At 39.2% G+C, this 14,477-nt stretch overlaps 1 protein-coding gene across 4 annotated transcripts in view; it reads left to right on the top strand.

Moving 5' to 3' along the window:
• The window catches only part of Cyfip (Cytoplasmic FMR1-interacting protein Sra-1), a 78,041-nt gene that overhangs the window by 40,538 nt on the left and 23,026 nt on the right, over positions 1–14,477 (top strand). For all 4 annotated transcript variants that reach the window (XM_083144637.1, XM_083144643.1, XM_083144649.1 and 1 more), the window contains 4 exons: positions 209–282; positions 4,345–4,518; positions 4,907–5,138; positions 6,651–6,850. In XM_083144637.1, the coding sequence (XP_083000763.1) occupies positions 209–282; positions 4,345–4,518; positions 4,907–5,138; positions 6,651–6,850 (680 nt within the window). The remainder of the gene's footprint in view (positions 1–208; positions 283–4,344; positions 4,519–4,906; positions 5,139–6,650; positions 6,851–14,477) is intronic.

Here is a 14,477-nt window from a genome sequence, read left to right as displayed (position 1 = left end):
TATTTTTTTTTAAATAATTGGTCTTGAATTAACAGTTTTTCTTTTTGTAAATATATTTGCTTTTTCTTCTTTGATTCGTATGTGTGTTTTGCTGCTCTATTCTGTTTGTATACATCTTTAGTTTTTTCTCATAAATACCTTTGTATTTATGCATTTACATTATACAACACACACATCTTATAAATTGTCTTCTTTTGCATATTTACAGTTTCCTATTGAAATGTCTATGCCATGGATTCTAACTGATCACATTTTGAGAACGAAAGAACCATCTATGATGGAGTAAGTAATAATTTTATACAGATGTAATGTGTTTGACATTTTTTTCACATGCGTTTAATAGATATATGTGGTTAATCTCAAATGAAACAATGGATTTCATAAATACCAGGAAATCACATATAACTATGGTGTGTACCTGTGCAGTAACACCACAGTGCCCCCCGGGTTCGATACCTGGTGGAGGCACAAGTGGTTTGGATCCCACTTTAAACTGTAGGTCCAGTCCCGATTAGCCTTACTGTGCATAAAGTGGACTTAAAACACCAAATCAACCAACCAACCACAGTGCCCCACTAAGCCAAAGGTGCTAGGTTGATATTTCTCACTTCAAGCAGGGAGGTTTGAATTTGTCTTTTCAAATATTTTATTCATTCATGCATTATTGTTCTGCTAAATTTAGCAGTTATGTAAGTAATGCAAAACTTATAATGTAGGAGATCTGAAGAGGCTTTGAAGGAGTAGGTTTTGTAATGTTTTTTAAACATTTCTGTTGAGAGTAAATTTTAAAAATGTTTATATAGGAAATTGCCAGTTAATCATTTCAGCTTCTGTTATATAGAGTGAAGTGATTGTCATCATTTGCAGTGGTGACAAAAACAAAACACTGTGATATCTGTAATGTTAATTAAGAGAGTATAAATGCAATAGAATGTGTATTGGGTGAGTAATATCAGTGAAATAAGGTTTCGTTTGTGTATATCTGTTACTATGTAAAGGATTTTAAAATTCTGTTTCATGTAAAAATAATAGTGCACTATTGATATTGCTCCTAAAATAAAAGGGGAAGAAAGTGTAAAATGAAGAAGCAAGTTAAAGTAGCATTATCTACTGCAAAGCTGCCTCAAATCCATTGTACTGATATATTTCACAGGGATGAAATAGCAGATTGTATGACTGACTCGTAAGTCAGTAATTACTGTAGCTCCTGCCACTATAATAGGCAATATTTTTCACATAGGTAGGATCCTCAGTTCATGTTTTGCACATTTATTTCTAAATTCTGTTATTTTGTCATTGATTTGCAAAAAATACATGTAATATGCAAACAGATCACACTAAAAAGTCCCACACCATATCTGTGCTGTCTAAGATGCTAGCTTTGGGCTCCAGCTACGAGATGCATGCAGGTTTGAGTCTCCTGGGGCAAGCATAACAATATAACATAGGTAGGCCCTGCCCTCATGGGCTGTTGCACAACGTTAATGAGACTGGTGGCCACCCACCATCGTGAGGAAATTGGGGAGCTAAAAATGAGTAGTGTAACCTGGTCATGGAAAGCTGCAACAACAATTGGGGTTCATTGTGCTGACAACACGTCACCCCATAACTGGGTGGACGATTTTCCACCTCTGGTGGGAGTGAAGCTGGCAGTATGTAGGTAGGCACTGGCCCTCGTAGACTGTTACGCCACGGGTTTAGATTGTGCTAAATATTGGATATAAACTTATCTTCTACAAACCCATTAATCCAGCTATGTACAGTAGTGGCATTAATTCTGGACACTTTTGAGAATTATGATGAAAATCACATTCAAGTTTTGATTTTAATTTAAATTTACATTTTATTGAAGTCAAATTTTCATCTAATAGACAAACATGTCTTTATGTTCAATGTTTCAGAGTGAGCACACTAAATGTAATAATAATTATACAGAAAATGTAACTAAGTGTTCTTAGCATAACAACACCTGTAAAATGTTCATTCAGTAAAAAGTAATTTTTTTTCACACACTCATTACGGTTATTGTAACTGCGTTGTGTTAATATTTTGTGGGATATCCTTTCGATTTGATAACTGCCTCGATTCTTCGTGGCAGCGAGTCCACCAAACATTTGAGATCTTCCGGTATTGTCACTCTAAACCATGATTGGACGATGGCCTCTTAACAGCTCCCTCTTGTTGCTGGGATTCCGACGTGCCACCAAAACTTTCAGCCTTGACAAGTTCTCAATCGGGTTGAGGTCGGGACTGTTCCCGGGCCAAGGCAGAACAGTAATACCATGGTCCCTGAACCATCGCTGATTGATTCCAGCAGTGTGACACCTTATGCCATCCTGCTGAAAGATGCACCGCTGAACGTTACCCCCAAACAAATCGCGAATAGTGGGCAGCAATTTTACCTGTAAGACCTGTTCTTGGTATTTTTTGGCATTAATGTTGCCTTCTAATACTGCTAGGTGCCCGACACCATGCCTTGCCATGCTTCCCCACACCATGACATTGATAGGATGCTTCATAGTGGCGGTGGTGCACTCATGTATCATGTCTTCACTTTTTCGGCGACACACATACCTGATACCGTCACTTCCAAAGATGATGATCTTGCTTTCATCGCTCCAAATTACTTTACCCCAATCTTCTTGTGTCCACTCCCTGTGTGCTAACGCCCATTGCACAAGTTTTTTCCTCTGCTTTTGGTTGAGATAAGGCTTCTTTCTTGCGACCCTCGCTTGTAAACCATTTTCACAAAGTTTTTGTCTGACTGTTCGGTCAGAAACTACTACTCCAGAAGTTCTCAAAATGGCATTAACATCTTTTGCCGTACGCCGGCGATCTTGTAGAGAAAGGCGACAGATTCTACGACAGTCTTGAGCAGTTAATTTTGGTTTTCTGCCACTTCTTGGAGCAGTTTTTGTGTTCCCAGTTGCTTCATACCGCTTGCAAACCTTTCTAACGCCTGACTTTGTAGCACCACCACCCAACCTTTTTGCTATTTTTTCATAAGAATAACCTTCATTACGAAGTGTCACTGCCTTACTCCTTTTACTTGGTGACCAATCAGCTCGTTTTATTGTGTTAGGAGCCATTTTTTGCAATTTCAGTATCACTTTTCAACTCGCTCCACTGCATAGAGTATCTAACGATGTTCTCTTCACAGAAATCAGCTGCCAAGTGTTGTAAAGAATGAAAACAAAGAGTACTAATAAATATACCAATAATCAAACAACAATGCTGCAGTAAGGTGCGAGCGATTCTTGAGGTCAGCGAACGATGTACAACAATGATGCGCAAAGTTGATGTAATACACAAGAATTGCACACAAGCATTCTGTTGGATGAATATAACAATAACAATAATAATCAGGCTACAATAATGCACCAGATGCATTATTGAAGTTACTGAATGATGTAATTTAAATTGTTTAATTTTTCTATACAGGATATAGTTTTACATTCGAGTTATTCTAAAAAAAAATGAACATTTTACAAAAAGTGTCCAGAATTAATGCCACTACTGTACATTAGGATTTTCTAGCTTCTCCAATGGGATATTTGCCATCATAAAGGTTTCAACAGTTTTATGTGCCAAAGAACTAACTTCTTTCTTTCATCTTGTCACATCTGGAACCAACCTGTTTGCAGATGCTTGGACTAAAATCTTGTCATTTCTTTTTAGTTTGTTCTTGCACTTAACACTATGTTCCCACATAACTCAGTAATTGCAGTATTTACACATAAGAATTTTCACATCATTGGACTAAATGCCATCTCCCTGGAGCGCCACACTGATATAAAATCCAAAAGGAAATGCGGTTGATGCTAAACATCCTTTAAAAGAAGGGATCATGTGAGTCACCCTTGTTAAAATTGTCACTTCATTCTTGTCATGATGTTAACAAAACATGAATTCAGACTATTGCAACAGTGAATGTTGGACTTTCACAGTATTTTTAAGTTTTTAACATTAAATGTGTTTGGGGGCGAGGGAAGTATTCTATGCCATATGACAAATGTGCATTATTTCATGTCAAATACATGTAAAACATGTTTAGAACATATCACAGCACATACATAAATACCTTATTGCAACAATCAACATTTTTTGGTGTTTTTATGTTTGCAAAGAATCAAGACCCAAACAATAGAATATAAGAAAATCAAATTGAACATTGTGCTATTGACAATGGAAATTAATAAGTTCATGTTCACTGCTTGTGTTTCTGCCCTTTTTCAGTGCCTGTTTCTGTCATATTTGGTGCTTATTTGTTTGCCTATTTTACATGGTTTTAGTGCCTGTAAATGCACTCCCTAATAATAATTAATAAATGTAATTTGTTTTTAGGTATGTCCTATACCCATTAGACTTATATAATGACAGCGCCCATTATGCTCTGACTGTATTCCGAAAACAATTCCTGTATGACGAAGTGGAGGCAGAAGTGAATTTGTGTTTCGACCAGTTTGTGTACAAGCTCAGTGAACAGATATTTGCTCATTACAAGCAACTTGCCTCAAGGTAAGTTTCAGAATAGTATTGAGATAAAATTCTGATAGGTGTTTTAATATTGTGAATTGACTGTGAAGTTTGTTTCTTTACAGTCGGAAAGGCTGTAACGTGCTTTTTTTTTTTTTTAATAAAGGTTGTTTTTTTCTTTGTGGATAAACAATGGATAAACCATTGTTTTAATGAAAAGCAACTAAAACTTCGTTTGCAAGGGAAGCAGACGATTCTTCTAGACAGAATTTTGACATAATTTTCTACATGCTTGAAAGTCCAATGAATGGTTTGTTTTCAATGCTATATTTCACCTGTAGTGATCATCAGTGAGGTGACTTGTACAAATATGCAGTCACCATAAGTGTAAATTGTCTTCATATGTAGAATCTTTGTAATTTTTTTTCAGCATTCTGTTGGACAAGCGTTTCCGTGCTGAGTGTGTGGCTTTGGGTACATATCTGCTGCCATATCCCAGAGCTAATAGATATGAGACACTTCTGAAGCAAAGGCATGTACAGCTGCTGGGTCGTTCTATTGATCTGAACAAGCTCATTACACAGAGGATAAATGCAGACATGCAGAAGTCTCTGGATCTTGCTATCAGCAAATTTGAAGCAGGAGATATTACGGGAGTAATGGTACGTTGGTTTACATTTTTATGTTCCAAAATTGCCCACTGAATGGTTTTGCTTGCTTGTCATTTTTTTTTTACACATGTGAAAGATATTTCTAAGTTTCAATTCTTCCTAATCTTATTCATAATATATGTAATGGTTGTGCAATAATGTAAATTCAGTAAAGCATTATTACATTTCCTTGTCACTGTGAAGGACTTTTAATTCAATGAGAGCGTCACACTCTAAATTGTTCGCAACAACCATTCATAATGTTCATCTCTTCGTGGATGTATCCGATTAAAATCGTGTGCAACGGCATGTGAACTTCTCTCCCTAGACATCACTTTGATCTCGATGCATTACCAATGTGCTAAACAAATTTTAAGGCATTTTTCTAATACCTCGAAAAGGAGCAAATTGGTACAAGAATTCAGTCATAACTTTTTACTGGTTAAAGATACGTCAAAAAAAAACTTCACCATTGCATTTCTCCTGAAATTCTAGCCTGATTTGATATATCATATCACTCCCTTCCCATTTAAAATTCTGAAGTTGTTTCAAGATGGCGGACATCAAGATGGCGACCGACCGTGCGAATGATGTCAATGTGGTACCCCTTGGCCTGGCAACGATTGGTCATCACCATTTCCATGTTACGCACTGAAGTGGCCTTGTACCGGAGGTGTTAAGTGAATTTTTGAGCCACCCTGTACACTACCACTAAGAACTACTAACGTTACAAAAAAAGTTAATAACCAAACGAATAAAGAAACAAAATAATGAAAATTCATTATGCCTATATTTTCCTAATTTATAGACCAATTTTTGGATTTAGAAAGTATGCTATTATAAATTTTCTAAATAATCACCATACATTTTACATACACAAAGATAGAGAATGTATATGAATTTGGCTTGAAATAAAAATAAAAAGTGCACTTCAGAACAATAGTATTTTATTAGATGAAAACAGAGATTGTATATAAACTTTCCACACCCAAAGAATCAGACTTCTATGCTCTCTATGAGAACTCATCAAGAACCATGGAATGAAAATTGATATGGTGAAGCATTAAAAATGAAAAATAACAATTGTCCACTTCTGGACATTTTTCTACTAAATTTCTATGTTAGATATCATGCAATATTTTTGCAATTCGTGTTATTTGTGAAGCTTTATGAGCACTGGTAATGTTGTTAATGAACTTAAATACTCTGCCGTGTCTGTTTAAATATCCATTTTTCCAGGGGACCAGTGAAGAAACTTAAAATTTCGAAAATTGTATAATTTGGAAAAATGTTATACCAGTGTACCATATTAAAACCGTGGAAATTGAATGTATGTTGTGGGAAAATGTAAAATGGGTTCCACTGTATGTAAAAATTAAAAGGTAAATAGCAGTGAATGATTGAGGAAAAGTCAGTTGTGCAAAATATAGTAGAAGAAAGTTATACACAGGAAGTATTGTGCAATGAATTTCAAGTTATTTGAATTGCTCTTTTTATATATATATTATTTTTTTTTTTTTGCAGGAACTCGATGGCATTCTACAAGTGAACCGTTTGTGCCATAAGCTGTTATCCAAGTTTCTAGCTCTGGACGAATATGATGCCATGTTCCGAGAAGCCAATCACAACGTCTTGGCTCCCTATGGACGAATAACACTTCATGTATTTTGGGAACTTAACTATGACTTTCTTCCCAATTACTGCTACAATGCAGCAACAAACAGGTAAGGTAGTGTGCAAATCTCCCTCGAGTTTGTAGTAATTTGATGTGGATTTGTTCGAAATGAAGCATCATAGTTATATGTGTTGTACAGGTATTGGACAAAATAATGGAAACACCTGTGGAAGTCGGAACACATGTATTAACACAGTGTTGGGCCACCTTTAGCATGTAATACAACTTGGATTCGGGACGGAATAGACCGATACAAGTCCTGAATGTTGGTGAGTGGAATTTGAAGCCATTCTTCATGCAGCACAGCCTCAAGCTCAGGTAGAGACGAAGGAGGTGGAAATCGACGCCGAACCCTGGATTCCAAAACAGCCCACAGAGGCTCGATGATATTCAGGTCTGGGGACTGGGTGGGCCAGGGAAGATGTTGAACCTCATCAACATGCTCTGGCAACCACTGTTGAACAGTGCCAGCAGTATGAATGGGGCATTATCATCCTGGAAGATGGTATTCCGGTTTGGAAATAAGGTTTGCACCATTAGGGGGATCTGGTTACCCAAGAGTTCTCCATACACTGCTTATGAGACCCGACCGTGTAATGTGACAAGGGGGCTGCCGAATACCATGATATAATGCCCCAGACCATAATAAAGCCGTCACCATGTTTGACAGTCGGGCAGTGACAGTCCACATCGTATGCTGCCGAGGGTGTTCACCATACAAACACGCATCCAGTAGTGTGCAAGAGGGTAAAGGTTGACTAGTCTGACCAAATGACATGTTTCCAGTCCTCCAACGTCCAAGTTTTGTGGTCATTGCATCATGCACGTCACCTTTGAGCATTCGTCTCAGTTATTAGGGACTTGGCAATAGCAACACGCCCATGGATACCCATTTGATGCAGTTCCCGCCTCACTGTTTTGCATGACACGGGGTGTTTAGGTGCTGATTGAGTTCTGTAGTCACTTTGGAAGCCATTGTTTTCTTCTGCAACCTCACAATACGCTTCAAGGCCCGGCGGTCCCTTTCCTGCAGCTTCGTCTTTCAACCACTATTGTGCTTAGCAGACCCTGTTTCACCGTGCACTGTGCATGCGGTCATGACTTTCGAGACCGTGCCTCGTGTTACACCGCATAACTTCGCTGTTTTGCACACAGATGCTCCAGTGAAACGGGCACCAACAATTCGACCTCTTTCAAACTCCGTCAGGTCTGCTATACTGGTCACTCACTACACCTGAACAACGTGCACTACCACACTGCCTCACTCTACTGTCAGTGCACAGTCCATACTACCTGCAACAAACAAGAGAAGGTTGATTTCCACCGTGCTCAGTATTACCAGGCACATTGAAACTATGTCCCACTTCTGACTCGTGTTTCCATTATTTTGTCCAATACCTGTATATTTTGTAGGAAAGTGTGATGAACATTTCCTACAAATGCTGTAGACTCATTGTGCAGTCAGGAGAAAATTGTCATTCTTATGGAATCATTAAAAGATATCCAAAAATTCCTACAATTTGTATTCCTTTTTGGCAGACAAGTCAGGTAATGGTAAAAATGAAGATGCAGTGTTGTGTTTCAGAATAGGTTGTAAGTTGTAGAAATATCAGCATGTGCTTCAGTAAGTCCCTAAATATCTATTCACTCCTGACTATGCAAGGGCCTTCGTGAGTGTAGAAATGGCATAGGACAGCATAGAGTGCTGCTAGGCCCTGGAATATGCAACAGAAGGCATATATGGGATGTTTCATTAATGCTGTAAAAATCTCCAAGTTCTGCACTTCATCATAATAAATACAGGAAAACCTCGTTAATACGAAGTTCAAGGGACCAAAAAATGTCAACTTCGTATTAAACGACTTCGAGTTATCCAAACTTTGCAAGATGACGCCTGTTTTCAGGTGTAAATAAAGTAGAGTATAAATTACCCCCACAAAGGATGTTTTATACTTTGTGGTAGCTCAGAATATAAGCTTTATATGTACTATATAATAATATTGTACGTTTTAAAGAAAGTGTAAAAAATGTTACACAAAATGAGAACACGGAGCTTAATGCGGACACAAAGATTCCAAAGAGACGGTTAACACCATTTATCCTGCCTAGCTACACAACCGGTTATGCACGAGATGCATGTTGTGGCAAAAAGTCTTTTAAAAAACTGTATTTTCTTTTAATTGTGCAAAGTCGTTGCTCTTCCACGAAATTCTTACAATTTTAGTTCATAAGAAACCCGTTTGCACGGAGACCTACGGAAAGGAAAACAATCTCGTTTATTGCAAGAAGTGAAACTCTGAAGAATCTTGACAGTAGTCACAATGGTGCGAGCAAGAGACGGAGATAATCGGACAGAATGTATATTGGATTTTATGTGCGTTCACTAGAACATTGTCCTTACAGGATTAACTGGTTAAACAGTGCCGCACTCGATAATCACTCTGGTTTGGATCCCACTTTAAACTGTATATTTAGTCCCGCTTAGCTCATCAGCATAAAATGAACTAAAAACAAGCATTTTCAGATTAATCGACAATTTATTGTAGGTTTCAGGAGTATTCTGGAGGTCAAACACTTGCTCCGCCAAAACTTTTCCTCTCGTATTCCTACATTGAGCATTGCAGGTTTTTTTTTTTTTTTTTAACAGCAGCATGCTAATGGTTCTGAAGAAAAGTGGGGATTATATGGCTTTGCGAGATTCAAAACAATGACGCTTATTCCTTCCCACTGGATGAGTCGCTTATTCCTTCGCACTGGATGAGTCATTGCAGTTATCGGCAAGCAAGCAAGCGAGAGCTTTCCAGACACTAGACTAAACACTGGAGCCAGCTGCAGGGTAAACACAATGAGACGGGCTGGAAGTTAGAGCAGCAGGTGGCAGAAGGGAAATCGTAGTTAGAGCAGCAGGTGGCAGAAGGGAAATCATCGGCATTTTAAAGATAAGGCAGTTGTCGAAGACCGAACTTTTATCAGCAGTGTGGAAAAATAAAATTATCCTTGCATTACCTTTTACCATGCAACAGACATATACGGGCAATATTTCCTATCCAGACAGCTACATTCAAACAAGAAAGAGGGACCTGAATTCTGCAATTATCACATTACCATGCACACCAGTGGTGGATAATGAGCTGTTGTAGGAGAAGGAAGGGGTCACTTTTCTTTTGCTTATCATGCGGTTTTTGTTTGTTTTGAAGAAAGTATTCAGAACTGTTTGCTTTTTTTTAGACGCCAAAGGAAAGGAGCCCGTGTGCGCACAGGAGCAAGAAAATCGTGGCCGAAACAATTAGCAACAGACACCCCCCTCCCCCTTCCCCGTTTGCTGATAGATAAAGGGGAGAAGTCACTCAGACAACAAAATACTGTTTTGGCCAATCTTATGACTGGCACAGTTGAAACGTATGAAGCGGGAAACTGGAGTTGCAACATACTTAAGATCGAGGTCATCTTTTGCGGGAAACCTAGATGACAACACATTAAGCGGGTTGACCATCTTTAGTTGGCCTATGCGACTTTGATTATCTGTAACAGTTTCCCTTTTTTTTTATGAAGTTCTACAGGGCACAAAGAACATGCTTTTAATGAAAGTGGTTACCGGAAGTTGTCGGCTACCATGCCAAAAGTTGCTCGCTTACGGGAAATTGCTGTATCTCGAGCTCAGAGCTAGACAGATGGGTGAGACTTCCAGGCGCCACATGTCTTGTATTTTGGAACATTCGTGCGATCTTATCTCGCATTTCTCATCTAGCACTGGTGAATATTTTCAAGGTGGCGCATTCAGCGGAGAAAGAGCTTGACCTCCCATGCACATTGACAAAGAATGTCAATGTCCAGCGGGCATTTCGGGCTGCTTCCCTCGAGTTGTCAGCAGCTCTTAGGACAAGGAAACATTTCAAGGTCAAGTTAAAATAACATCCAAGCTCTCTCCACATTCGATCTTCTCTTGTCGACTTACGCAGGTGTCTACTTGGAATTAAGCTAAACTAGTTTTGCGGAAGGGTCTTGTAAACAACTTTGTATTAAAAATTATCCTTATTTCGATTTATCCGTACTGAAATACATTATAAATCCTATCTTATCGGCTGGGGAATGGGAAGAACTTCGGATTAAAGGGTACTTCGTATTAACCAATATCGTATTAACGAGGTTTTCCTGTATAAAAATATGACAGTAGAAAATTTCTTATGTCGCATGCTGGCAACATATTTGTTAAAAACACTAAAATACACAAACAGCATGAGCTTTCGATCCCATCTTGGGATCATCCTCAGGGCTGGTCGTTGGGCGACTTAAGGGATGCGGTTTAAGTTCCGCTACTCACTGTGTCTGCCGGAAGTTGTCTTTGAGGTCTTGCAGTGTTGGTAAGTAATTGTATGTTTTGATTGTTGGCTGCGAGAGATGGATTTTTAAGTTTTACTGTGTTGTACCATGAAAAATACAGATATCCACATAAATTGTCATTGAGATTATTTGTGTTTTTGATCATGTGTACACCTTCCTTAACAGACCGTTCTATTTTTCGTTTCACCTGTGCCAGGAAGGAAACACAATCCTGTGGAAGTTGGTAGTTGGTTTCTATAATATGTTTGGACAAACCAGAAGAACTTTCTTTCCTGCGTATGTATCCTATGTGGTCTGCAAATCGGTCTTTGATGGGTCTTTTACATTGTCTTATGTATTTTTGGTTGCATTTGCATTTGATACTGTAGATGCCGGAATTTGTTAATGGATCTTTGTCATAAGTTTTGAAGCCTGATAGGGTTTGGCCTATGGATTGACTGGTTTTGTATGCTATTTTATAGTTACTGTTTTTCTAGGATGCGTTGGAGTTTGGTTGATAGGCCTGGTACAAATGGTATCCCTAGCCATAATCGGGAGTCCTCTTCTTTGTTTGTGTGATGGTGGAAATTGAAAGAAAAGGAACCACCAACTCCGAAAGGAAAAATAGAACGGGATGTTAAGACAGGTGTACACATGATCACAAACACAAATAATCTCAATGACAATTTATGGGGAAATCTTTATTTATCATTGTACAACACAGTAAAACTTAAAAATCCATCTCCCCCAGCCAACAATCCAAACATACAAGTGCGTACCAACACTGCAAGACCTTAATGACAACTTCCGGCAGACACAGTGAGTAGCGGAACTTGAACCTCGTCCCTTCCGTCGCCCCTTGACCAGCCCTGAAGATGATCCCAAGATGGGATCGAAAGCTCGGCAGAACTGCTAAAGTGTTTTTTATCGTGCTGTTTGTGTGTGTTTTAGTGTTTTTAACAAATATAAAAATATTTTGAAGTTGACAAGATTTGTTTTTCTCTTTTTAACTTCTACTTGGAAGGAATTGGATATTTCATTCCCACTGCTCCAATAAGATGGAAACCTGTATGGTGTATGTAGCCGCAGTGGTCTAGTTGGTTGGGTGCCTTACTGCCACGTGGAAGAACCTGGTTCAATTCCAAGGGTGGAATTTTTCTGGCCTTGTCCCTGCATAAAAAGTAGCTCTGGGGGTCACCCAGCCTCAAATCAATGGGTACCTTGGGCAACCCTGGAGGGAGTGCTGATCACATCACCTCCAAAATGATCAAGAATGTGTAGGACCCTACCCCCCACATCTCCTAAATGTGCTTCATGGCACGGGGCTATGTACGAGGAGCATGCCGAAAGTCATGGAGCTGTCAAGAAGTGACTTTCGTGCCATGATTTTGTACGATTAAGAAAAAGGCTGACCCGCAGAGCAGTGCGTTGAAAGTTTAGTGAATACTTTAGGGGAATCTGCCCCTTCACGAGCCAGTGTTGGAAATTGGTTTCGAGAATTTAAAAGGGGTTGTATGTCACTTGAAAATGAAGCTCGTGCCACACGGCCTAACACTGCAGTGACACCCGAAAACATCGAAGCTGTGAGGCAAATGGTGAAAGATGATCCCCTTTTTTTTTTTTTTTTTTTTTGAGATAGAAACGACTCTCAACATTGAGTCAACAGCAGCACAGACAATTATGCATGAACACTTGGGTCTCAGGAAAAGGTGTTCTCGCTGGGTCCCACATTCACTCACGGAAATGGAAAAAGAGGGGAGGGTGGAGTGGTGTGAATTTAGGTTGGAGAAATTCAACCAAGGTGAAAATCGTGATGTTTACATCTTCATGGGTGACGAAACGTGTATTTACCATTACGATCCACTTACAAAGGAGCAGTCGCAAATGTGGTGCTTCGAGAATGAGGAACCCCCAACAAAAGTGAAGAGAGCTCGAAGCGTTGGAAAGAAAATGGTGGCATCTTTTTTCTCACGGAAGAGACATGTTGCGACAGTTGCACTTGAAAATCGGCATACAGTGATTTCTGAGTGGTACTCAACAATTTGCCTTTCCAATGTGTTCACAAAATGGAAGGCCCAATATCCAAGATCAAAACTTGGTCATCTGCTACTGTATCATGACAATGCAAGTTCCCACAGTGCTGCAAGAACCGTAGATCTTTTGAGCCGCGAAAGTGTCAGTGTTTTGCCACATCCACCCTATTTGCTGGACCTGGCCTTGTGCGATTTGTGTTCCCCAAAGTGAAGGAACAGTTGCATGGATGTCGCTTTTTTTTTCATCTGATGATGACGCCATTGCTGCTTATTTGGAGGCTGTGAACAACATTGCCGAAAGTGTGCGGAATGAACAATTTTCTAAGTGGTTTCAAAGGATGCAAAAGTGTATTCGTGTCCATGCAGAGTACTTTGAAAAAGTGTAAATGTCTGGTTTCAGTTGGATGATTTTTGTGGCCAGAGCTAAAAACTTTTGGCATTCCCCTCGTACACGGGGAACTCTACCTTACCTTAACTGTATGGTAAGATAGCAAAAAGGCATGGAAAGAACATCTCAAAGTAGACAATAATCAAAGTTGTAGACTTGACATTCTTGTTTTTAAATTACAATTATTGAATATTCCCATTCTTGATTAATTTGATTTTTGTCATTTAGTGTTGCATTTCTGTCACTTTTGGCTAATCGTGAACTTGAGCATGATTGATAAGATGATGAAATTGATGAAGGGACACTCGCAAAAAAAAAAAAAGTCACCCATGCCCAAGCTGATATTTGAACCCAGGATCCCTGATGTTGTAGTGTGCTGTGCTAACCACTCTGCCACTTGCTTAGTTACTGTAAGAGAGAATTCACACCGAAGAGACACGTGTCGCTTGCAAGCGAACACTCGGTAATCAATTGAACGTTTCGGACCGATGAGACATGACAAGTTGCACGTGTCTCATGTCGCTCGAACTGTGCCATTTTGTCAATACTGTGCATCGTGTCGCCTCAGTTTGTTGTTCGTGTATGCGCAGCGAATGCTTCACCCCAATGGGCTATTTTAAGATTGATTGATTGATTGGTTGTTTTAAGTCCACTTTATACACAGTAAGGCTACTGGACCTACAGTTTAAAGTGGGATCCGAACCACTATCTGCCTCCGCCGGGTATTGAACCCGGGACAACGCTACCATTGCGTCATTGGGGAGGTCCCCGAGCTATTTTAAGAGAGCTCAACCGGAGGCCTTACAACATGTTTGAACCTCTAATTTGTTGATATAATAAAATATCGATATGTACAATGTTTTAAGATTTAAACACAGCGTTCTTTTCACTTTATCAAGTATTTTGATGCAGTTATTGGCTGTAATTTGCCTTCA

The sequence above is a fragment of the Lepisma saccharinum genome, chromosome 1 (genome assembly GCF_977018435.1).
Source record: "Lepisma saccharinum chromosome 1, izLepSacc3.1, whole genome shotgun sequence".
Taxonomy (NCBI): Eukaryota; Metazoa; Arthropoda; class Insecta; order Zygentoma; family Lepismatidae; genus Lepisma; species Lepisma saccharinum.
This window is presented reverse-complemented; position numbering and strand designations above follow the sequence as displayed.